At 40.9% G+C, this 27490-nt stretch overlaps 1 protein-coding gene across 1 annotated transcript in view; it reads right to left on the bottom strand.

Annotated features, from left to right (window-relative positions):
* Window positions 1–27490, bottom strand: part of TMEM178B (transmembrane protein 178B) — a 441917-nt gene that overhangs the window by 257063 nt on the left and 157364 nt on the right. The window contains exon 3 of the mRNA XM_040345715.1: window positions 14323–14436. Within this exon, the coding sequence (XP_040201649.1) occupies window positions 14323–14436 (114 nt within the window). The remainder of the gene's footprint in view (window positions 1–14322; window positions 14437–27490) is intronic.

Below are 27490 nucleotides of genomic sequence, written 5' to 3'. Positions count from 1 at the left end.
AAATTGAATTTAGTCATGGGATAGAGGGTTCAAATAAGAATGTAGATTGGATTAATTATATTTACTATAACCAACAGAGGTTCGTTAACTATACCAGGGATGCACTCCAAGGTTTAGCTGAACAACTAGAGGCCACTTCACAAATTACTTTGTAAAATCGTGTGGCCCTAGACATGATTTTAGCTGAGAAGGGGGGTGTATGTAAAATGTTACCTGGGACCAGTATTTTGGGTGATAACACATTTGTACTCAGATGGGTATAGCAATTTTGTTTCTGCGTATATTAGTTACGATAATGGTTTGTTATATTCTGCCCTGCATAAAGAAGCTGTTAGGAAAAGCAGCTGAAGAGGTAACTCCTACTTTTTTGAATTTGGGCGATATTGGAGATTCAATGAAGGAGGACGAAGAGGGACCGTATCCTCCATTACAGTCCTTACCTGTTAAAAACACATACAACATTCTCAAATGATGAGGGAAAGAATAGTGCTTGACTGCCTCCTGACTGTTTTGTTGCTAAAGACTACGGATAGGCCTTGTCTGATCGCTAAGCGAAATACAAAAAAGATCCTGATAGGGGGGCCAGGCACAGGGACAAACAGCATAGGGACAGTACTGATAACATAGTCATTTTAAGGGGGGACTGTGATGGAGTTGACAAAATGATTATTTTGTGTTTATGTTATTTTTCTCCTAACCACTCAAATATTGCTTTCCTTTCTTATATTGTTCTATTTCTTTTATTTCTTGATATATATATATATATATATATATATATATATATATATATATATATATCATATAGCATTATTTTCCTTGAAAGAGTCATTATAGAGTTAAATCTCAGCCTGGAATTAAAAAGTGAAAACAGATGTCTCCAAACCCCTCCTGCCCCTTCCACCGAAGAAGCAAATATGGCGTCTGAGTGAAAAGCCTCGTGGCAAGAAGGACTTGTAACAAGAGAAGACTATATGTTGATGAGCCAATCAGATGCATCCATATGAATGATGTTTGCTTATGTCACTCTGTCTATAAAGCTGTGATACCAATAAAGGTTCCGGATCTTTGCGGTTGGAAGGTGAAGGATGCAGACTGAATTAATTTTCCCTCTTGTCTGCATGCTTTACCATTATGAATTTGGATCAGAGGCAGATTAGGTTATGCGCTGGAATTGTGCCAGGGGACATCTATATCATAGTGATATGACGTCTGCAGGAGGGATCTCCCATCCTGGGCGGGGCATCATATGAGGTCCTGGGTTTCCCGGTCGTCCATTCATGTGGATGTTAATTTGATTCGTACAACCTACCTAACTATTGTTGCTGACCAAGTACACCCCTTTATGAAAATGGTATTCCATGATAGCAGTGCCTCATTTAGCAGGATCATTTATCCTGTCATACTGTAAAAATTGTTCAAGAATTATTCGAGGAACATAACAACAAGTTTGAGATATTAACTTAGTCTCTAAATTCTGCAGCTCTCAATCCAATCAAGCACCTGTGTGATGTGCTAAAAAAAGAAGTCTGGTCCATGGAGGCCCCACCTCTCAACTTACAGGACTTAAAGGATCTTCTACTGACAGATCTATGCAGATACCACAGCATACCTTTAGAGGTCTAGTGGCATCCATGCCTTGATGGGTTAGGGCTGTTTTGGCAGCAAAATTGGATATTTTAGCAGCAAAAAGGGAACCTACTCATTAGGTGGGTGGTCATAAAGTTATGGCAATTTGTTGTACATCGTCTTCTCTTTTCCTGAAGAAGTGAACAAAACGCACTGATTCTTCAAATGGATTTTTTCTTTTGTGAAATGTTACGGTATGTTATATATTTGTATATGTGTGTAGGCAGGTGTAGTCTACTTTCTCCATTGCAGGTGGCACTCAACCACAGCAGCATTGCAGTTGGAAGGGAAGTCAAGAGGAACATGGTTCCTTAGGTCACTGGGTAAGCTATTCGACTAGATGTTGTCACCCCATGTGACTCTGGTGGCCCTCTTGGATCAGACAAAGTCTATTTAAGACCCTGGCTCCCAGGCTTGGCATGCATTGCGCGTGGGGGCAGTGTGGGGACAGGTCACCCATCTGTCAGGGTTTAGTATTAGTAGTAGGGAGAGGCTCCAGATGAGTAGGGAAAGAGCTGGGACACGCCATTCATTTTGGAAACCTCTCTGACCAGGCTGCATTACATCTCTCAAGACAGGCGCTGTCAGTGTATGTGATTCCTACTGTTATACTCTTCGCTGCAATATTATGTGAGTACATCCGTTTGGAATGTCTTCCTACCGGGTGGCTATGGTTTGTTGGACTTTAACTTCAATATAGTTCTATCACTGGTACTGGACTCTGTATGTTCACTGTCGCTGCACCAGGCAGGACTTTGCCCACACGTGTAAAAAACAAGGTGAGTGGGTTGTAAGTGTTGAAAGTGTTGAGAGTATCACATATCCAGGATATATATGTTGTAAGTGTTGTCCTTTCAATTAATATTAGTGAATAAAGTAAAAAATTATTTAACAATGGCGATTGATTTAATTACTTCTGCACTTTAAGGCTTCATTTCCATGGACGTTTTTACAGCCACTTTTTTTAACCTTTTTTACAGCTTAAAAACACCTGTCCATGTTTTGTTTTTTTATTTAGTTTTTTTTAGCTGGAGCTCAAAAACACAGCGGTATCGTTTTTAGTGGTTTTGCGCATTTTTTAAACGTTTTTGAGCGTTTTTAACGTCTGTCGTTTTTACAGCTCTAAGGCTGGAGATTCAGAACGCACTGGTCCTGTTTTTTTTTTTTGCAGCTTAAAAACGGCTCAGCCATCTACAGCTCAAAAACGTCATGGTGGGCATGAGGCCATAGACTAACACGGAGAGCCGTTTTTAAGCTGCAAAAAAAGCTCAGAAAAGTGGCTGTAAAAACGTCCAAAAACTTCCATGGAAATGAAGCCTTAAGCTCCAAGAGGATAAACCTCTGTATATATTTAATTTGAGTAATCAGGCATGTGGTACTAATAATAGTTTGGGCACACTACTTTACACATCAATCAGCAACATACAAATACATTTAAAGCCAAAGCATTTTTATTTATTTTTTACCTAGCATGCCAGTTTTATTTCCATGCATCTCATTAGAGGAATTTTCCTACACTAAATGAACAATAATAAAAGTAATCACCCAAATCCTAAATAGACAGCTCAAATTTGACCTAGCTGTACTAAGCAACACATTTACTAAAATCAAAAGAAGGAAAAGAAAGCTATGCTAATTAAACTGTGTTAGGGTTATTTACTAAATGCGCATATAAAAGAATTTTGAAATTTAAAATCCTTCCTACACAACTAGAGAAAAAGATTCTCTATGTTCAAAGGTTAAACATTAAAGCAGAACCACATTGTATCTGAGCACCAAAAATGCTGTTTAATTCATTTTTGTTATTCAACGCAAACTCCCCCATCCATCCTTGTCTCCATGCTTTATTTTGTTGAGAAATCACTTTGAAAAACATCCCCCTATAATTTCTGGCCGAAGGCCATCTTGAGTAGGGGCAGATAATTCATGTAGCATTTACTTCCTTGAATTCATCTGCCCTTAGCTCAGGCATGCAGGAAGAATGGTGTACTTAGATGAGAAAGCACCTCCCCCCCATCCCGAAGACTGCTGGGATGTATAACATAATTTGCCTAGCCATAGAAACCAGGAGGTAAATGAAGAAATGTAAAAAAAATTAAAATAAGTTTAAAAGTTAAAAAGTATATCTGATATGCTTTCTTATCTATTTCCTAATGCTAGCAGCATAAGGATTAAATGGGTCAATGTTGATTTAGAGAGTGAAGTTCCACTTTAACAACAATGTAAAAAAAATGGCCATGATCATAGATATTCTAGCCCCTGTATGAGTACCTAACATTGTCCATCTAGGGAAGGTGTACACCATAAGCAATAATAGAAGAATGACCTAGTAACCCAATGAAACTGAGTGGCTAAAGGCACTGTTATGCAATATGTAGATTCATGTTTGCCACTATTCATGTGAATATAACACATCTAACGTTACGGAATCTGGTAATGTATGCGTCTGGGTTATACATAGAAATACTCTATATGCTGTCTCACTTTGATATATATTGTCTAGATGTCCTTCCAAAGAAGCCTAGAATGCACAAATAAAATGTGTTCAATAGTCTGATTGATGGACTCAATGCATGAGAGAACGCCCAGAAATCAATTAATCCCTTTGGGTCTGGTATGGATTTTAAGGGGAACCCCATGTAAAAAAAACATGGGGTCCCCCCCTTTCCGGACTTGCTGGGCTGAATGCTCGGATAAGGGTCTGGTATGGATTTTTTTTTTTGGGGGGGGGGGGCGCACCATTTATTTTTTTTAATTAAGGGGGGGTTCCCCTTGAAATTCATACCAGACCCGAAGGACCTGGTATGAATTGGGGGGGGACGCAAGTCTTTTTTTTTTTTATTCTATTGCCAACAATGTTTTATTTTTCACTCAGCTGTAAGCAGGGAAGACCATTGATAGCTGATGACTAAACCACTGTTAAGGGCGCAGTGGGTGGCTTCCCGGCCCCCTCCTTAACAACCAGCTATTCACTATGCCCTGACTGGGTAAAGCTTTGCCCAATTAGGGTTTAGAATGCAATGTGCAGCGTGCAGTGCATTGTGGGGCGATCGGTGGGTAAACATCCCGCCAAGTGTCCCAGAATTCATTTTTATTTGGGCGAACGGATAAACAGCCGATGTTCAGGCTGAACTTTTGCTCGGCTCAAACTGTTCGCCCAACTCTAGTGTTGAGATCAGGCTGCCAGGGCATAAACCCCCAGTCACTGCTAATCATCTGCTGGTCAGTGGGCAATGTCTTAAACCACCAACATGTTTCATCCACTAGTATGTAGACTTTTTGAAGGTGAAGGAGCAAAACACAGTTTGGTTAGCATAGTTTATTTTTCTTTTTGTATATATATTGTGACAGAGCTATGCCATGTCATGGTGTCAGAAGGGATAGATGTCACATAGCATTCTCATTTATGCAAGTTGGGGGGCTCCAGGATGTCTGTTCTAAGTGAAGAAAATAGATTTTTGCATTTTTTTCCAGGACTGTTAACTCCTGGAGTGGGTCCTGAAGTCCAAAAGCTTTGGCTTTTAATTCTATGTCCACATTTTACTGCAAACCCACATACTGATTGTGCAGGTGTCCATAGTCTTTTTAGTCAAGGGGTTGACCGATGTTCAGGGCTTCTTTGCCTGGAGGCAAGAGGCCCTGGGAGAGCTTTTACCCTGGCCTCAAGGAGAAGTGATTTAATCTGATCATGCCGTCGCTTCAATATGTACTAAGAGACTGTGTGTTTTTAGGCAGGAGCCTGTGCAACCCAAGTTGGGCAGTTTGCTTGTCACAACGATGGATTTGATAACATAGTGAGTCTATGCGGAGACAGGCTTAGGACCTATAGAGTCAGAATAGCCAGGAGCATGGAGCATTTCTGTTTAGTCATTGTACTGCAGAAAACCCTTGCAAGGGTAACCTTGTGTGAGTCTTGGAACTTTACTTTTAGATAAAAGTGGGCAAAACCCCTAAAATCTATTTCAATGACTGGACTGAAGTAGATGAAAAGCACTACAATTGAGTGACCCTCCCCACCCCACAATAAATATATACTGTGTGTATATATATATATATATATATATATATATATATATATATATATATATATATATATATATATATATATATATATATATATATATATATACATATATATGTTTTATGTTTTGTATAATTACTTTATAATGTAATATTCTATTAAAAATATCCTGTAATGACCAGCCTTGAGCCTTTGCTGTCTACTGGTTGTTACTCGCCTCTGCAGCTTAGATTTCTGCGGCACACACCTGCTGTACACAAAAGTGTTTAAGTAGACTTTTGAACATTCAGCCTGTGCCTGATCTACAAGTTAGTTTGACTGCTGATGTCCTTAATTCAGGTCTGTTTAACCTCTTTCTATTTTTGGACTCAATTTGTCTGTTCCTATCCTGATCATCGGCCTGGCACCTCCACTATTGTCAGTCTTTGCTTTAACCACTTCAGATCCGTAGGACGTCCTGGGACGTCCTCCACTTTGAGCGGTGATATCTGAATGATGCCTGCAGCTGCAGGCATCATTCAGATATCGCCGTCTTCAGCTGGCGATTCTGTGCACCAGAAGAACGATCAAAGCGGCGGTTCCGACGCTCGATCGTTCTTCTAGGCAGCGGGAGGGGACGTCCCCCCCCTCCCGCCGCCATCCGGTGCTTCTCCGGGCTCTCCCATGCCATCGGGGGCCCGGAGAGCGAATCGGCCTGCGTTCATTGGTGAACCATAGAGATGACTGGTGACCAGATGGTCACGGTCATCTCTATGACCGTCGGAGGCCTGGGGCGACGTTATGACGTCACGCCCGGTACCCGGAAGTAAACAAACCCCCTATCGCGGCTGTCGGCATGTAATCAGTGAAATTTTTTTCACCGATTTCATGCTTGTAAGCCTGTAGGAGAGATGTGGGGTCTTATTGACCCCACATCTCTCCATAAAGAGGACCTGTCACACTGATTCCTATTACAAGGGATGTTTACATTCCTTGTAATAGGAATAAAAGTGATCAAAAAAAAAAAATGTCAAAAAAAGTGTCAAAATAAAAAAATGAAGTAAAAAAATAAAATAAAATAATAAAAAAAAAAATTTAAAACGCCCCTGTCCCGGTCGCTCGCGTGCAGAAGCGAATGCGCATGCAAGTCCCGCCCACATATGTAAACACCGTTCAAACCCCACATGTGAGGTATCATCGCGTGCGTTAGAGCGTGTGCAACAATTCTAGCACTAGACCTACTCTGTAACTCAAAAATAGTAACCTGTAAAAAAAATTAAAGCGTTGCCTATGGAGATTTTTAAGTACCGAAGTTTGGCGCCATTCCATGAGTGTGCGCAATTTTAAGGCGTGACATGTTAGGTATCTATTTACTCGGCGTAACATCGTCTTTCACATTATACAAAAAAATTGGGCTAACTTTACTGTTTTGTTATTTTTTAATTCATGAAACTGTTTTTTTCCCTAAAAAAAGGCGTTTGAAAAATTATTGCGCAAATACCATGCGAGAAAAAAAGTTGCAATGACCGCCATTTTATTCCCTAGGGTGTCTGCTAAAAAAATATATATAATGTTTGGGGGTTCTGATTAATTTTCTAGCAAAAAAATTGTGATTTTTACATAAAGGAGAAAAGTGCCAAAATAGGCCCGGTAACGAAGTGGTTAAACATCTGTCTGTAACCTCTATTTAAGATTGGTTTGAGTGATGCAGAACTGACTGTCGGTTTTCTGACTTTGCTACTGTCAGCTTTTTTCTCTGATTATCTTTCTGAGGACTTACACCACTCTAGCATCTGTCCTGCATATTAGTCAGTTGTCAACCTTGGGTGACATAGTGGTCCACAAATCCTGTGACATGGCAACTCTGGCAGGGCTTTACCAAGGTTCAGTCAGCAGCATGGAATAGGTGTGGCTGAGCACTCCAGAATGTGACACGGAAAATGTTTTTAAATTTATTTACACAGTGAGTGATGAAGATCATTCTGTTCAAAATATGGTATGTGTGCTTCTATACAAAGGGATTGGCAGTGTATGGTATGTGTGCTCCTATACAAAGGGATCGGTAGTGTATGATATGTGTGCTTCTATACAAAGGGATTGGCAGTGTATGGTATGTGTGCTTCTATAGAAAGGGATCGGCAGTGTATGGTATGTGTGCTCCTATACAAAGAGATCGGTAGTGTATGATATGTGTGCTTCTATACAAAGGGATCGGCAGTGTATGGTATGTGTGCTTCTATACAAAGGGATCGGCAGTGTATGGTATGTGTGCTCCTATACAAAGGGATCGGTAGTGTATGGTATGTGTACTTCTATACAAAGGGATCGGCAGTGTATGGTATGTGTGCTTCTATACAAAGGGATCGGCAGTGTATGGTATGTGTGCTTCTATACAAAGGGATCGGCAGTGTATGGTATGTGTGCTTCTATACAAAGGGATCGGCAGTGTATGGTATGTGTGCTTCTATACAAAGGGATCGGCAGTGTATGGTATGTGTGCTTCTATACAAAGGGATCGGCAGTGTATGGTATGTGTGCTTCTATACAAAGGGATCGGCAGTGTAAGGTATGTGTGCTCCTATACAAAGGGATCGGTAGTGTATGATATGTGTGCTTCTATACAAAGGGATCGGCAGTGTATGGTATGCGTGCTTCTATACAAAGGGATCGGCAGTGTATGGTATGTGTGCTCCTATACAAAGTGATCGGTAGTCTATGATATGTGTGCTTCTATAGAAAGGGATCGGCAGTGTACAAATCAATGAAATATGTACTGTACAAATCAAGCAAATGTGTAGTAAAGCTTCCATGTTACACTGAACGAATTTTAATTGAAACTTCCTCAATAGCGTGTCAGCAAGTGGCGGGGAAAATTGGATGTGTCTTGTAAAGGGATGAATGTGATGTTATGTACTGATTAAAATATTGTTCTCAGAAATTGTCTTCTCTGTGTCGGTATTTTACAATCAAATCTCAATGACATCATGATTCGGTGAACCATGCCTTCCAGCTAGAAATTAGTTATTAGTACAGTGTATCACCAGTTTGGCAAATTCACTATAAGGGTTACTGATTTCATCTCTACGGCGGTTATCAGATGACTGAATTTGCATACACTTCAGTGGGAGTGTAAGAGAATGTACTGTATAAAACAATTCTCTCTCTATTTTCTAGATTTCCATATGTTTTGCTAAATATGTATATATGAGTTTTTAGCAAGACTTATCTCTGGTTTACATAGAAATAAGAGTTTGTCAGTTATTTGTGGTTGAGCCATGTCTAGAAATAAACTTCACGTTTCTGTTAAGAAGTAAAAGCTATAATATGTCTAACTGTAGGCAACATCTGTTTCTCACCTACATAGACCTTACCTTGTGGTTTAAGACTGAGCACAGAATACATTTCCTGTTCTAACTGTAACATACATCATTAAGATGAAAACAGGAACTTGCATTTTCAGGATGGAAGCAGATGCTTGCTAAAGAGATGACGTAAGTCCCTCCCTAAGCCCCCACTTTATCATCTTCACAACTACATATATACTGACTTTGTGTTCAAATAAACCAGACATCAATTGATACACGAAGCAAACTGTTCTCTGTGTGTATTGAATACTGGGGGGAACTAATGCGCAAACCACACTAACCAGAGAGTTGCTAAAGGGTCTAAAATATAAAATGAACTAAGCAGCAGCCACAACTAAATAGTGTTCACACACTGACAAAGATATTGATAAAGAAGGGGGTAATGGTGCTTGCTATTAAAACACTGCTAAAAAGCAGAGTATACAAGAATGCAGTAAAATTAATATAATAATAAGCTCCAACGAAAATCCAAAAACTGAAATGACGAGCCCTAAGGAATAAAGGTGCTTCAATCCGAAACCATAAAACCAACCAGCGATCCAAGGGATGGCATGGGGGTAAGCACACTAAATAATAATTAATAGAGTGCAAACGTAAACTGATTGTTAGTACAAATAATGCAAAATTAATTAAATATAATAATCCACTAATGAAATAATGGAAACTATACTAAAAAATATAAAAATAAAATATATATAAAATATATTAGAAAAATAAAGATGTGTGGGACATCATGTGAAATAATAATTATGACATAAAATATTGACAATGATCAACATCCGCTGACCACAATAAATAAAGTGCAATCGTTTATCTGGCCTTTATCTGGCCTTGCCAGGAGAGACACTGCAGGAGGGATAGGATCTGTCCATACAGGATCAAAGAGCCTTTTTACACAATACAGAGGATTAACCCCTTGAGTTGCACAGTGAGTATAACAAGCATGCTATTCTGCATACACAGACAGATTTTACTGTTGTGGGTTTAGTAACACACTTTAACTAGATATCCAACGAAGGACTCTGTGCAGGAAGCTGGATATACAACCAAATTAATATCATCATATCATTGTAAGTATACTGGTTGATATCCAAACTGCTTGAGCAAGCTTTTACCAAAACAGCTTCAGGCTCTTAGGCCTCGTACACATGACCGAGGAACTTGTCGGAAAAGACACATCGTTTTCCTTGACAAGTTCCTTGTTAGGCTTGTCGAGAAACTTGACAAGCTTTCTTTGCATACACACTGTCAAGACCAAATCTCTAGGTGACGTACAACACATACGACGACATGGGAAGTTTGATTCCACTGGCACAACCCTTAGGGTCTGCTTTTGCTAATCTCATGTTACTGCTTGTTAAGTAAAAGTTTGATGAGAGACGATTTGCACTTTTCAGTCTGTTACAGCGTGACAAATGTGCTATCTCCATTACAAACGCTACTTTTACCGAAGGTGCGCTCCGGTCTCATACTTTATTCTGAGCATGCGGGGGTTTCTAAGCATACACGAGAACGTGTTTCTCATCGAAAACCAGCCCGACGAGGAACACAACAAGGAAATTGAGACTCCCGTCGAGGAAAAAGAGAACTTGTCCTCTTTTTTCCTCGTCGAGTTCCTTGACAGTTTCCTTGATGAAAAACGTACACACGACCGTTTTCCTCTGCAAAAAAGCTCTCCCACCAAGTTTCTTGATGGATTCTGTCGAGGAAAACGGTCATGTGTATGAGGCCTTAATGTTGCAAAGATTCCTTTAGACTACAGAAGGCAAGGAATAATCTTGACAAGCTTGCTTAAAGATTAATATTTATATAGTATTATAAAGGTTAGAAATCAAATTGTGCAGTCAATAGACTTTCTGAAAAATTACCTCTCATGACTAAGAACCAGGATCACAATTTACTGACAGTTATCTCAGAAAGGAAATCAAACACATCTTTAAATAGGGTGACATTGTTACAACGAGCAATCACGTTAAAACATATTTCGACTTGGCAAACACAGTGTGACCATGGAAATTAGAAACCTGTAAATGATATTTATGAACTAACTTGTTCATTTATGACTTTAAAGATGATTGATGTATCCTTTGTGCCTAGATGCTCCAATGTCTTCGATGCCAAGGGCAAACTATAGACACAGCTGTTTACATTTTTCTAGAGTTTTTAACAGTATGCTATCATAAACACAGCATATTATTGTTGTTGTTTACGCTGGTTTAGTTACTCGCCAGTAGAGATGAATGATGACTTTGGAGAAAATGATTTTGCTGCAAAATGAATGATTTAGCCTTTGGCGAAATCTAGCCGATTTAGAATGTTTTAACATTGCTCATTCATCTGCTAAGGCAAAAAGCGCCCAAAGAAAATTAATTAAATTTTCTACATGTTTCTGTGTACTATTGTCAATTAAATTTTTCTATTTTACTTGTTTTTCCACTATTATTTTTTTTGTGTGTGAATAAAAAACTAAATAATAAAGTGAATGAAGGGATATGTTTTAGCAAAAGAAGAGGTTCACAAAAACCATCAAAGCCACGTTGTTTTTTTCAACAAAATGTTGCAAAAATCTCTCTTTTTTTCCATTTACATTTCAGGAAAATGAAAATCTCTATACTGTATCTCTTAAGAACTTGAACGTCAATATTGTCCACACCTGAATTCCCAGCTCTGTTCACCACTTAAAGTAAACCCATTAAAGGGGTAAAATGGGTCTGTCATTGCTGACCCCCCTTCTGAAAGAGCTGGTCCTTGTTTGACCCTATGGATTTAATGCTCTTTCAGACACTGATCTGTAACAAGTACACAGATCAATAAAGTCACATAATGTTCAGATGTTCTTATCTGCTGATGTGAACCAGTGAGTCAAGGTATTAAAGCCAGAGGTGGTCAGCTAAGAGCCAAGTAAGTAGCATTGGCAGAATGCAAAATCAGTAGTGGCAGCCTCCATGTTCCATTCCTGACATATATACTTTAAAGCGGAACTACACTACATCTAAGCACCACAAACCAAAAACGCTATTAAATACATTTTTATCCACTTGAGCTCCAGAAGTTTTTACCCCCCTGGGGGGAACTGACTGGCTGCCATTGACATTATCAGTGACACTAATACAGTGACCAGTGCTAATATTAGATACTGTAACTGTACTAATGAAACTGTCTGGGAAGGGGTTAACATCTAGGGTGATCAAGGGGTTAAATGTGTGCCTAACAATGTGTAATGTGTGCTGCTTTTATGAACACATCTCTGTGTTGCTTATCCCTGCTTTGCAGGGATAAGCAACAGAGAGATTATTCCAAAGCCCTGTGTGGATTGCCAACACAGGGCTCTGGGCTGTGATTGGACACAGCTGATCAGCAGGCCCCGGCCATGAATTATTCTCCGGGACTCAGTGAAAGACTCCTGTATTTTACAGTGTGTGCGTGCCCCAAACCTGGAAGCATGCAACAACGTACAAATATGTCACTTTGCCTGCATGGGTCACCTGTCCGTAGTACATTGCGGGTGGGCAGGCAGTCCACAAGTGGCTGATATTCAAAGCAAACTCACCCATTCATCCATATCTCCATGCTTTTTTTTGCAGATACATCAGGTTGAAAAACACCCCATAGTATTTCTGCCCGTGGCCATCTTGAGCAAGGGCAGATGATTCATGTAACATTTACTTCCAGGAATCAATCTGCCCTTAGTTCAGGCATGCAGGGGGAGGTGGCCCCCCAGGTCCGTGATCTGAGATTCATTCTAGATTCAGGTTTAACCCTGGCTCCTCAGGTAAAAAAGGTTGTCAGTGCACGTCACTGGCAGCTAAAACTCCTGAGGAGGCTGTTTAAATATCTGGATATCTCGGACATAAAAACTGTCATCTGTGCCACGATAGGTTGGGATGAAAGAAAAGAAACTGGGATAGCCGCACTCCAAAAAAAAACTCCTCCTTTAATTAAAAATCACAAAACGCATGCCACAGCAAAAAACAGCACAACAAAAGAAAAGCTGACGTTTCGCACTATGCCTTAGTGCTTATTCATAGTGCCACGATAGGTAGCTGCCTAGACTACTTCAACTCTCTTTATCTGGGACTGCCAAAGATGTTAGTGCAGAAGCTTCAACTTGTTCAAAATGCTGTGGCAAGGTTACTCATGGATGTCCCGTAGAAGGATCATATCACCCCTGTCCTCTGCGCCTTTCATTGGCCTGCCGGTTCACTATCGCACCTTATATAAGGCAGGATGTATCATGTTTAAGATTATGAGAGGCCTGGCCCCTAGCTATCTCTGCTCTCGTTTTAATAAACAAGCTCTTGTCAGATCACTCAGATCTACCAGCAGAGATCTCCTCTACATCTCAGTGCCCAAGAAGATCCGGCGTAGTGGTCGGGCCTTCTCCTACCAGGGTGCCGTATTATGGAATAGCCTCCCTGTGGAGCTCCAGGGGGCCCCTACTATCCCGGTCTACCGCGGATTACTGAAGACTTGACTTTTCACGCAATCCTTTCCTGCGTAGCCTCTCTCTTCCTCCCTTTCTGCCGCTCTGTGCTGCTTTTGGTTCCTGGGTCCTCTTTTCCCAGGGACTCTGCTATGTGCGTCAAGACCCTTCGGGGTAAGGCAGTGCTATATTAACCTCTCAACTCAACTCAACTCAGACAAGAAGGTGTGCTTAGCTGAGAAAACCCCTCCTTCTCTTTTGAAGACCGCATAGGATGTATGATATCATTTGTCTAGGCCTGGAAAACAGAAAGTAACTGAACTTTCCTATTTACAAATTTTTATTGACTAATGCTGGCAGCATAACAATTAAAAATGGTCAACATTGACTGATAGAGTGAAGTTTTGCTTTAAGGTCCCTTCACTTGTTAACGCACTTTTCATTACTATAAAACAACAAGAGTTGTTGCAGTAGGTCTGATCCCAGCTGCCCTCTCCCGCCTATTGAAAGTATACACATGTGCCTTGCATCGCCTAAAGAATAAGTACAGCAGTAGGTTTTCTATGTGTGAAATCCATGTAATATAGACCCAGTAATCAAGAGTGGGGTAGTACACAAGCAAATTTTAGAATAAAGGTATAGTTATCCTTTCATCTGTGCCATTCTCATGCCAGGACAGGCAGAGGAGTATCACTTTTCCCCCTGCCTCCAAAAAATAATTGCACAGAATCCAGAGGACCTTGTCATGGATTCCAATTGAACAAGAGAAGTATAGTAAACCAAAGCAACCAATCACATTTCTTTTTCCCAAAAAAACAAACAAAAAAAACCTCCATACTGAAATCTGATTGGGTAATTCAGCATGTGTTGTTAGTATAAAGTTTTAGGGTAAAGTTCCAGGTACTTACGGAGGGCATGCCATTCATCTTGCCGGATGGTCTTGGTGATGTTATATGTGAGGTTCTTGGGTATAGTGGCTGAGGAATAGTGATACTTGATAAACGAGCATCGCTCAATCTCCCCTGGAGGTGCAAAACAAAATATATATTATTTTCTCAAATAATTTCTAAGACATCAATAAATAAAGCCCCAAAAGCAAATGTGCTAATATAGAATGGCCCATGGCCTCAAACTTGGATCACAATTTTATTTCAACGAATCTAAAATACATGACCAACAATCCCACACATTCTACACAACCTAAAAATGAAAATGAAAAATACATATATCTCCCACAGTAATGCCGCATACACACCGTCACTATATGTGATGAAAAAAAACGACATTTTCTGTGAAGTAAAAAATTACGTTTTTGAAACTTCAATTTTCAAAGACGAAGTTGCCTACACACCATCGTTTTTCTCACAATGTTCTTGCAAAGTGAGGTTACGTTCAACACGTTTTTCCATTGAAGCTTGCTTCATAAGTAGCTTCTGGGCATGCGTGGATGAAAAAATGTCTTACAAAACGACGTTTTTTGCTACACACGGTCAATTTCTGTGAAGTAAAAAGTGCACTTTTGAAAAACAACACATAAAATTGAAGCATGCTTCAATTTTTTTTGGTCGTTTTTTACAAGACATAAAACGACGTTTTCCCCCACACACAGTCAATTAAAGTGACGTTTTTAAAAACTTCATTTTTTTTCATCACATAAAGTGATGGTGTGTACGCGGCATAAGACGTGCTTTTTGGCCAAATGTTTGTGGACACCTGACCTGGTAGATGTCAGGGTCTTAAAGGGAACCTGTTGCTTTACAAACCACTCCTCTGAGAAGGCTTTCCAAAAGATTTAGGATTGTGTCTGTGGGAATTTATGAATATTTAACCAAAAGAGCATTTGTGAGGTTAGAAGTGAGGTACTGATGCTGGATGAGAAGACCTGGCTCACAATCAGTATTCCAATTCATACCAAAGATGTTCAGTAGAATTGAGGTCAGGGCTCTGTGGAGGCTTTTTTAGTTCCTCCAAAACAAACTCAACAAACCATGTGTTTATGGAGCTGGCTGCAAAGAGACACAATCATGCTGGAACAGAAAATGGTCTACCCCAAAGTGTTACCACAAGGTTGGACGTGGACAATAGTCTGTGTATGCTGTGGCATTAACAGTACAGTACCCTTCGCTAGAAACACCTGAACTTATTTGCACAGGAGTTTAAAATGTCTTTATATGCTGTGGCATTAACAGTGTCCTTTGCTAGAAACACCTATCAGGCATCCAATTGCCTAGAGGAGAGGATGGGAGAAGACATGGAGGACACCGCTCACAGCCATCACCCGCTGCCCCACCAAGACAGGACAAGTGCCAGGTAGACAGCGGGCGAGTCACAGTGACAGCATTCGATTGGTAGTGGCAGCATTTGATGGGCACAGTGGGAGCATTTTATGGGCACAGTGGGAGCATTTGATGGCACAGTGGCTGCGTTTGATGGCTCAGTGGCTGCGTTTGATGGCTCAGTGGCTGCATTTGATGGCTCAGTGGCTGCGTTGGATGGGCACAGTGGCGGCAAAAGATGGGCACAGTGGCGGCAAAAGATGGGCACAGTGGCTGCAATTGTTGGGCACAGTGGCTGCAATTGATGGGCACAGTGACTGCAATTGATGGGCACAGTGGCTGCGTTTGATGGAAAGTGGCTGCATTTGATGGGCATAGTGGCGGCATTTGATGGGCACAGTGGCTGCAATTGATGGGCACAGTGGCTGCAATTGATGGGCACAGTGGCTGCAATTGATGGGCACAGTGGCTGCAATTGATGGCACAGTGGCTGCGTTTGATAGGCACAGTGAGGCTGCAATTGATAAGGTTTTTTTTCTGAATTTTTCAGTTTGTTTGCACCCCCAAAACATTGCACCAGCCGCCACTGGTCCAGAACCTTTTGGTCATATAATGTATTAATTTTACAGTGGGAATATGGCTGTCTCTGATTTGAAATATAGATCTTGTAAGCAAAAATGAAAATAAAATAGTTGTCAACAGATGTGCTAAATTTTCAAAAATCCCCCGCATAAGCAGACGCACTAACCTCAACATCTCAAACTTTGTTCGATTATCATTTTACTATATACTGTAATTAATCTTATGTTCATGCAATCATATTTTACTAGTACTAGGCGCAAGCCTTTAGTAAATTAACTCAACTGTCTATTTTATGGATTCTTATAGAGACAAAAAATAAAATTGTCAATGGCAGTAAACTCCTTAACTAGCATCTTTAGCCAAAACTTACATTTTTGACATTTTGGCGAATTTACCCTCTGGTAACTGTTGTCAATGTGACTACAATCAATAGCAAATCCAAAATGTTACAGGTGTCACAGTAAATCTTCAAATGGAGCCACATATTCCTGTGACAGTCTGATTAGGGATTTATTTTCAGTTTTGTGAGCTTTCCATTCACTTCCTTTGTCTCTGGGACAAACAAGTTTTGGATAGAGATGTACTTTAAAACTTATTTTCTTTTGCTTCTCCAAAAATATCTACTGAATTGTTTCCTGAAAAAGATGGCACTGAATGGAACCTTGCTCTCAGGCGGTGGAAGCAAAATTAGCTGTCTTTAAGCACTAAATAATCTGGCAAAGTCTTTAGCATTTGACACTTAAGGAAGTGTTGAATGTTTGCTTCCCCTGGCATGCAGTTTGTTTCCTCCCACCAGCCCCTACATCCCTACAAGACACAGTAGTGATGTAGAGGTTGATGGAAGAAACCATTGAGCACAGCAAGAGTAGCAGGCATTCCCAAAAATGCTGAATACTTACCCAGAGGATTTAGTACTTTAAGAGAGTGAATGACAGACTTGTTGCTCAGAGCCGAGGAAAGTATTCAATGGGGTTGATTTACTAAAGGCTGTGCAGTGCGCTCTGCAACTGAAGTTTCTTCAGAGCTTGGTAAATGGGCAGAAGTTCTGTTGACTTCCATCATCAAATCACGTGCAAGCAGCCCCAGGACGACGTCAGATTTGTGACAAAACGCGTCGGTAGGAGCGACGTGCTGACGTCACTGCGCTGTTCAACTTATTGAAGGAACAGTCGTTTGTATCGTAGCTAGCCAGCTTTACTATCCATGCTTGATATCCTCTACTTAAATGTAAGCGATACTGTTTTTACCTATTAAATATTAGTCTATTTTTATCTATGGCGAGCCTTTGCTTTTTTCGGTTGTTACAAATATAAGAATCGAGTGAGGATCCCGGGGCTCCTGTGACAAAAAAAGATTAGCGGCTTCAAAGTGTTGTTTGAAAACTGTGTTGGTTGGATTTGCTATCCCTGGGAGAAAACAAAGGTCCTGGCTGGGTATTAGCCACAAGCGATTCCGATTGTGTAAGCTGGTAAGCGTGCACTTCATGTGGCGGTGGATGCACTTTGCATGGAGGAGGACATTAAACACTTGGGGGTTTATTTACTAAAGGTAGAGAGGGCAAAATTAGTCACACTTCTGCAGAGAAACCAATCAGCTTCTAACCTCAGCTTGTTCAATTAAGCTTTGGCAATAAAACCTGGAAGCTGATTGGTTTCTCCGCAGAAGTGTAACTAATTTTGCACTCTCTAGCTTTAGTAAATAAACCCCACGGTGTTTGCTTATAGTTCATCAGCAATATCAAGAAGATCCATCTGTTCAAGTTATATATAATTTTTTTTGAGACTCTTCTTCTAGAGTGTTGATTGCCTATTGTTAGGCCTTGTACTCACGAGCAGACATGTCCGATGAAACCGGTCCGCGGACCGTTTTCATCGGACATGTCTGCCCGGGGACTTCTGTTCGATGGCTGTACACACCATCGAACAGAAGTCCGCGCGTAAACAATACGCGGGGCCGTGTCCGCGGTGTCGCCGCGTCGATGACGCGGTGTCGCCGCGACAATGACGTGGCGACGTGGGCGGGCCTGCCTTTTAAATGCTTCCATGCATGCGTCAAAGTCATTCGACGCATGCGAGGGATGGCAGGCGGCCGGACATGTACGGTAGGTCTGTACAGACGACCGTACATGTCCGGGCGGACAGGTGTCCGCTGGAAACCTGTCCGATCCGCCCGAAAATGGTCCGCTCGGGCCTACACACGGCCAAACATGTCTGCTGAAACTGGTCCGCGGACCAGTTTCAGCAGACATGTTTGGTCGTGAGTACGGGGCCTGATACTTTAGTGTTTTTCACTTAATAATTTATTCTCACTTGATTAGTTTTGTTCTAAGAGCTCAGCTCTCACCCCTTAGAAAAAGGTTCCTGTACTACTTTGGAATGACTTTAGGGCGACTTGCATTGACTTCTGTACAGAAGTCATTTTGCAAGCCACCGCTTAAGTCGTGTGAAGATCGCCTTGCATAGTCATGCTGTAAGGCCCGGTTCACACTGATGCAAATTATTTTGCGAATTTGAGCCGTTGCGATTGCTCAAATTCGCAAGTCATTTAAATAACATTGTTTTACATTAGTGCCGTTCACATCAGTGCGGTGCGAATCTAAGCTGCATGCAAAAAGTGTCCTGTGCGAGTTTGATTCGCGTGAGATGCGAATTCAAGTCCATAGACTTCAATGTAAATCATTATGGAATCGCATTGATGGTTCACATATGTGCGAATTTCATCACACTACTCTCCACACAGAACCAGGTAGTACACAGGAAGTTAGCACCTTTTTTTTTACATTATGATTCCATTGGCTAGAACATCAATCGCAACTCCTGAAATTCAGCTTAGTAAGTGAGGTAAAGCTTCGCTTTGCAAAAAGTATCCAATCACGTGCAAGGGAAAGAAAAAAACTGCATTTTTGCTTGTACGTGATTGGATGATGGAAGTCAGCAAAGTTTTTACTCATTTACTAAGCTCTGGAGCAACTCCTCTTGCAAAGTGCACAGTCTGTTTACAGACTATTTAACCCCAGTGTCTTCTATTGTAGGGTACTATCATTTACATTTTTTGGGAGGAAGCAACAGAGTTGCTTTAAATCTCTAAGTGTGGAATGATAGCAGTAAAGCTTGCCATAGATGAATCGAAATTTGCCCAATTCAGCAGGGATCATTTTGATTTAGATCCATGTGTAACTCTCTCTGCTCGACAGAAATTGATCCCTAGATTGACTTTTGTCAAACTGAAACGTTGGAAAACTTTTGTCAATCAGTGTCTACATCCAATCAACTACAGCCACTGATCAGTGTATTCTGACAGTGCCAAAGCAGTGCCTAAGGCTAGATTCACATTGGTGTGATGTGGGAAACCCTGCGAATCCTCTGTGGGTTCCTGTATCGCGCCAGTTCACACTGCCATATGCGAACCACTGTGAGTGTCAATACAAAGTTAAAGACACGCCCAGATCGGTTCGCATATCACAGTGCAAACTGTCAATTTGGACAGCAATCGGATTGCATAGGTGTGAACACCCATGCGATCCGATTCTGGTGCGTACCAAAAAATGGATCTGAATGCGATGCAGATTTAGCCATACAATCTGAATGGCTGAATTTGCATCGCACAGGCATTGCATGTGATTTGCACCGCAGTGCAGTGCGAATCACAAGCGATGTCTGATATTGCACCAATGTGAACTCAGCCTTTATGACAGTGTTGATGAAACCAGGAAGTTTCCATTGCGCAGGTGCTCCGTATTTTTACCATTATAATAATTAATGAACAATAATCATCTGAGCTGCAAATGACCAAAAATACAGAACCCTAGAAGTTTATCATCAGTACAAACCATCCCACATGAGTATAACACAACAAAATATTAATCTATCCTTTAAATAAATAAAAAATGCATTCAATAATAGATAATTGTGAACTCATAACCCCACAGATAATCAATACACACACAAAACTCACAGGTGTGAATAATTCAATTGCACACTGCAGCATGAAAAATCTCAGTACAGCTTTTTTTTTTTACTGAGCTAAATTAAAGCCAGTTAATTGTAATGTGCCTATGCACACAGGCGCGTAAACAAGTGCCGTGTATCCTCCAGTAAAAATAAATAAAAAATCGTCTTTTTTAGTAATTTACGCCTCATGCAACCAAATGCCAATTTACATATTGTGCAGAATGAGAATGCGAGAATACGTCTTCGTGCATTTGCACGTGAAAATGCATGAATACATATTTGCGACAATGTGTGTAAATAAGCAGAAATACATACAAAAAAAAAAGAGGTCCAATGCCCTGTACACACGATAGGTTGGTCTGATGGATTTTTCCATCAGCTATCCGATGAAGCTGACTGATGATCAGTCGTGCCTACACACCATCAGTTAAAAAAACGATCGTGTCAGAACGCGGTGACTTAAAACACAACAACGTGCTGAAAACAAATGAAGTTCAATGCTTCCAAGCATGCGTCGACTTGATTCTGAGCATGCATGGATTTTTAACCGATGGACGTACCTACAGACGATCGATTTGTTATCCATCAGATCATTTTAAAACAAGTTCCTATTTTTATAACCTATGGATAAATAACCGATGGGGCCCACACACGATCGGTTTGGTCTGATGAAAACGGTCCATCAGACCATTTTCATCAGACTAACCTAACGTGTGTACGCAGCATAAGGCTGATTTGCTAAATACAAAAATAGGAAAGCAGGAAAAAACGTGAAGGCACGAATAGAAAGCCTACTTGTGTTATTGTGCACTTAAAATACATTTTGTTTTTGTTTTGGATAGAGTAGAGAATGAGTAAACCCCTTGTCTAGTTTTAACTGCTATCTGGGGCTCCATTGGAGAGATTTCCCCTCACTTCCTGTCCTGCTGACAAGAGTTTTATTAAACAGAGAAAATCTACAACAGGGACACAGACAAAAAATCTAAAAACGACTTAGCACCCATTCACACAGGGGCAACACGACTTCCAGCACGACTTTGGAAGGCAACTTGGACACGACTTGAGTATGAATCATCAGGCAACTTACAAGGCAACTTCAAGTCGCCTCCAGGACAGGAGGCTTTCCAGTGGCCAATCAAACAACAATCAGCTCTGTGGGAGTGAGGGGTTTGCCTGAGAAATGTATGTTATCTTCCTGTATTGTTGCTTCAGTTAAGACAGTGATCCGACTTCTGAGGCGACTTCCATTGAAATCAATGGGTACAAGTCGCCTAGAAGTCGGATTGAAGTAGTACAGGAACCTTTTATGAAGTCGGAGCGACTTCAGTAGTGTACATTAAGACGGCTCCCATTCACTTCCATTGATTTTCTCGACCGCGCGACTTGGGGCAACTTGGGGCGACTTGGGGCATCTTGGGGCGACTTGAAGTCGGATCCCAGGTCGCCCCAGTGTGAACCGGCTCTTAGTCTTTTTTGAGTGTCCGTTGGTTTTGTGTTTTTTTTCCTTTTTTGTGTATTTGATTGTTGTTTCTCTACTTCCTCTTTTTTGTGCACAGTCATGTGTATTTTCTTTTTTTATTGTGAAATAAATTGGAAGCTAGTGAGGCTAGCTTTGGGCAAAGGAACATGTCCAAGATAATTGAAAGGAGCCACTACAACCTTTAGGAACCATTTTAACCAGGGCCGTTTGAAGGAATTTAAGGGCCCCAAGCAAAATGGACATTTTTTTTTACTCCACCCCCCTTTCCTCCCTCTCTATGTTTTTTACTCCCCCCCCCCCCAGCTTACCATACCGTGCGGCAGGAGATTCAGTTTCCTGTTCCCGGCCGGACTGAAAGGAAGTGAGCACTCAGTGTGCACTTCCTGTTAGTCCGGCCGGGAACAGGAAACTGAATCTCCTGTCCCGCGTGGCCGGACTGACAGGAGGAAGGAAGAGGAGCTCGGCCACACTACAGGGAAGGGGAATAAGTGACGAGAGAGGCAGCAGTGCTGCAGCCACCTGAGGCTCTCTATAGAGCGCTCAGACAGCTGCAGCATTTATAGGAAGCGCGGCAAGGGCCCTGCTGCTTGGGGTCCCAGGCCAGCTTGGGGCTCCAAGCAATTGTTTGGTTTGCTTGCCTTGTCGCGACGGGCCTGATTTTAACCCAATTGCACCCATAAAGGCAACAAAAACACCTTAATTTCTCCTTCCTCATTCACACTAATTCATTTAGCCCAAATTTCTCAGAAATCCTCAGATTTTCAATAGAATTTAGGGGAAACAAAAAGCTTAATTTCCCTAATGCCTACTGGACATGTAAGATCTGGATGGCACTTTCTTTATTAGGGCCTGTGTTAGGAGAAGAGAGGAGATCTTGACTTATACCTGCCACCTACTGGCTGAAAATGGCAAAAAAAAAAAATTATATTTAATATTTTATTTTTACCTGAACAATAAATTCATTAATACAATAAATAATTTTTGATTCCTGAACATACAAAAGTGAAAAAAATATGGACAGACAAAATACATGCCTCATAAGTAATCTGATCGCTTTGATATGTATATCTAAAATATTGTAGGGAATCTAACACAAAGCAATCTGTTTATCTAATCTGCACTTACAGTATGAATGGAAGAAGAAATTGGTTATCAAAAGAAATAGACTGCTATTTTTCAGACATATCCCTATATCAACTAAGCAACGTAAAAAAGCTTGTTGTCCTTTAAGGCACGATTCCACAGCCAAAATATACAAAATGGCTGCCACCTGACCAATCCAGGGAATTATGGGACATTTTACAACAATGAAATATAAGACAGCAATCCACTGAGAATCCAATTCACAGAGTAAGCAACTACTGCAATCTCTATAAACATTTATTATTTACAAGCCAGTCTGGTGACATATGCTATTGACTTTGATGCATCATGAAAACACACAATTTATGGATTATCTATATCTTGCTGGTTATTTTTTTTCCTAATACCAAGCAGTTTTAGTATATTACCATTGATCACCTGTGTCTAGAGAGGCTTCAGGGTGTCATGAAGAGCCGAATAAGTTAAATAATGTCTTAAGGCATTTCAGGATGCATTGAAACATAAATACATAGAGAATTTGTTCTGCAGTTGTGACTTCTGTTATACAATTCTTCAGCTTTTAACAATGTTAAGGATCTGTATTTATAGTGGTTAGATAATGTCACACAGTATGGCTCCTGTTGGACTTTTCCAGTTGTCCGATGTCTTCTCAGAAACCTCCTACAGATCACCTTTTCCCTAAATGTAACTATGCAACCAAGGTGCCCTTATAGTTAAAAAAATACACTATATTACCAAAAGTATTGGGACAGCTGCCTTTACACGCACATGAGCTTTAATGGCATCCCATTCTTAGTCCGTAAGGTTCAATATTTAGTTGGCCCACCCTTTGCAGCTAGAACAGCTTTGGGAAGGCTGTCCAGAAGGTTTAGGAGTCTGTCTATGGGAATGTATGACAATTCTTCCAGAAGCGCATTTGTGAGGTCAGGCACTGATGTGGAAGAGAAGGCCTGGCTCGCAGTGTTTACGCTAATTTGTCCCATCTTTTGGGTTGAGGTCAGGACAGGCCAGTCAAGTTCTTCCAACCCAAACTTGCACATCCTTTTCTTTATAGCCCTTGCTTTGTGCACTGGTCCAAATCATTTGGTGGAGGGGGGATTATGGTGTGGGGTTGTTTTCAGGGGTTAGGCTTGGCTCCTTAGTTCCAATGAAATGAACTTTTAAGGTGTCAGCATTCCAAGACATTTTGGAAAATGTCATGCTCCCAACTTTGTGGGAACAGTTTGAGAATGGCCCCTTCCTGCTTCAACATGACTGAGCACCAGTGCACAAACAAGGTCCATAAACATATGGATGAGAGACATATAAAAACACAAAAAAATTCACTAGCGCTCTATGGGAAAAGACTAATGTCCAACAACATATATATCAATCATATATATCACATCAAAAACCCTCATATAGGGCGTGAACAAACCAGTGCTGCGGAATTAAAGGTACCCGGAAGTACCAGTCATACACATAAACACCAAAACTAACTCTGCGCTCGTGGAGGTTCACAAAATCAGATCAGCCCAAAATAATAGGGGAAAAAATCATTGCAGTCTCTATTGGGAAGAAAACCATCCTTTTAATTGAATTCAACTTTAGAATTTACACATAGGCAGTCCTATGTTCAAATTATCCAGTTTGGACTGCCTATGTGTAAATTCTAAAGTTGAATTTAATTAAAAGGATGGTTTTCTTCCCAATAGAGACTGCAATGATTTTTTCCCCTATTGTTTTGGGCTGAACTGATTTTGTGAATCTCCACGAGCGCAGAGTTAGTTTTGGTGTTTATATGGATGAGAGAGTTTGGGGTGGAGAAGCTTGACTGGCCTGCACAGAGTCCTGACCTCAACCTGATAGAACACCTTTAGGATAAATAAGAGCAAAGACTGTAAGCCAGGCCTTCGTGTCCACATCTGTGCTTGACCTCACAAATGCGCTTCTGGAAGAATGATCAAAAACTCCCATAGACACACTCCTAAACCTTGTGGACAGCCATCCCAGAAGGCTGGGTCAACTCAATATTGAACACTATGGACTAAGGCTGGGATGCCATTTAAGTTCATGTGCATGTAAAGGCAGGCGTCCCAATATTTTAGTGTAAGTTCAGCTTTTAAAAATAATGCTTAATGTAATTTGTATCTTTGTAGCACCCCCAAATTTGCCTCAAAACCCCCTGTATTATTTACATTTCCTATCCTATTCCTATCCTACTTTATTGCTTTGATTCAAAATATGTTGGACACTTACCCCTAGCATCACAGGTGTGAGCACTCTACTTCTTTTAAAAGTCAAACTTTACCCCTCTATTGCAGTCATGCTGAGCTTACTTTGATATAGTGACCCCTGACAACCCTAAAGGGGGGCACATAATTTTCAATGAAAGTAATGCTACAGAAAGCTGTCAAAGATGGCCAATTTGGGACATGAGATTGTCAAAGACTAAGGCCCAGATTCTCAAAGGACTTACGCCGTGTACGCCTCCGTAAGTCCTAATCTGGGCTGTCGTATCTATGCGACTGATTCTTAGATATCCATTAGATCAGACAGGCGTAAGTCTCTTACGCCGTCAGATCTAAACTGCAATCTTTTTTTTGCCCGCTAGGAGGCGCTTCCTTCGATTTCCGCGTCGAGTATGCAAATTAGCTAGATATGCAAATTCCCGAACGTACGTGCTGCCGACGCAGTAAATTACGATGTTTACGTTAGGCTTTTCCCAGCGTAAAGTTGCCCCTGCTATATGAGGCGCAGCCAATATTAAGTATGGCCGTCGTTCCCGCGGCGAAATTTAAAAAAGTTACGTCGTTTGCGTAAGTCGTCCGTGAATGGGGCTGGACGTCATTTACGTTCACGTCGAAACCAATGACGTCCTTGCGACGTCATTTGGAGCAATGCACACTGGGATATTTTACGGACGGCGCATGCACAGTTCGTTCGGCGCGGGGACGCGCTTCATTTAAATGTTACACGCCCCCTACCCGCCGAATTTGAATTCCGCCAGGTGATTTACGATACGCCACCGCAACTTTACAGGCAAGTTCTTTGTGAATAAAGCACTTGCCTGAAAAACTTGCGGCGGCGTAACGTAAATAGGATACGTTACGCCGCCGCAGAGATACGTCCAGTGGACAAGAATCTGGGCCTAAGGGTTTGCAATAGGATTTGGTCATAGACTACAAACATGCTACAGGACATACCGTAGACTGATGACATGCTTCAGACATTACATAAGACTGCTAGAGATTACTACTACTATTACAGAGCAATAGGAAAACACAGAAAACTATGGACAGCACACAAAGTACCATAGATCTACATGTAGCCCCTGTGCCACAGGTTGGGAACCAGGCCACTGCGGCATTGGATAAATGTGAAATGTAAGCCAGTTTTTGCCTTCTGGTAGGTTTCACATAAGTGGCATATAGTTATTTTCCCCTGTCTATTTTCTGCTTAGACAATTTGTACACTGTTTAAAACACTTTGTTGCTGCAGATTATAATTGCCTATTTGCCTACACGTCTCTCATAAAATGTGCATATTAAAATCATGTTTAATGTTTCCAGAAATGGGTCTCTGGGTTCCCATTAAAACTATGGCAAAATATCCCGAACAGTGCTAGTGTGAGTGTCTGCAGCCATTTGATACAGACAAGCACTTTCTGCAACCTACACAGCAAAAAGGTTCTCAAGTTTTAAAACCTCCAAAAAAGTGTTGTCTAAAGCAATCTATGTTTGCAAATAACTGTATGAAAAAAAAATTGGCATATAGTCACAGGCAAAACACAGCTTACCCCCTAAATCTTTATGGCATCACTGTATCCCTAAAAGTCAGGGCATAGTCACACCCATTATTCCACCAGTAAAAATTACTGTATTTATTGGCGTATAACACTTACTTTTTTACCTTGAAAATAGAGGGTAAACTGTGCCTGCGTGTTATACACAGGGGGCTGTGGAAAGTTTTTTTCCTGAAACTTCCCTCTTAACCACTTAAGCCCCGGACCATATTGCTGGTCAAAGACCGGGCCACTTTTTGCGATTCGGCACTGCGTTGCTTTAACTGACAATTGCGTGGTCGTGCGACGTGGCTCCCAAACAAAATTGGCGTTATTTTTTTCCCACAAATAGAGCTTTCTTTTGGTTGTATTTGATCACCTCTGCGGTTTTTAGTTTTTGCGCTATAAACAAAAATAGAGTGACAGTTTTGAAAAAAACTTATATTTTTTACTTTTTGCTATAATAAATATCCCCCAAAAATATAAAAAAAAAAAAAATTTCCTCAGTTTAGGCCGATACGTATTCTTCTACATATTTTTGTTAAAAAAAAAATCACAATAAGCGCTTAATGATTGGTTTGCGCAAAAGTTATATCGTTTACAAAATAGGGGATAGTTTTATGGCATTTTTATTAATATTTTTTTTTTACTAGTAATGGCGGCAATCAGCAATTTTTATCGGTACTGTGACATTATGGCGGACACTTCGGACACTTTTGTCACATTTTTGGAAAATTTGGCATTTTTATAGCGATCGGTGCTATAAAAATGCATTGATTACTATAAAAATACCACTGGCAGGGAAGGAGTTAACACTAGGGGGCGCGGAAGGGGTTAAGTATGTTCCCTGGGTGTGTTCTAACTGAAGGGGGGGTGGGACTGACTTGGGGAAATGACTGATCGTTGTTCATACATTGTATG

Source organism: Rana temporaria, chromosome 3, assembly GCF_905171775.1.
Source record: "Rana temporaria chromosome 3, aRanTem1.1, whole genome shotgun sequence".
Taxonomy (NCBI): Eukaryota; Metazoa; Chordata; class Amphibia; order Anura; family Ranidae; genus Rana; species Rana temporaria.
This window is presented reverse-complemented; position numbering and strand designations above follow the sequence as displayed.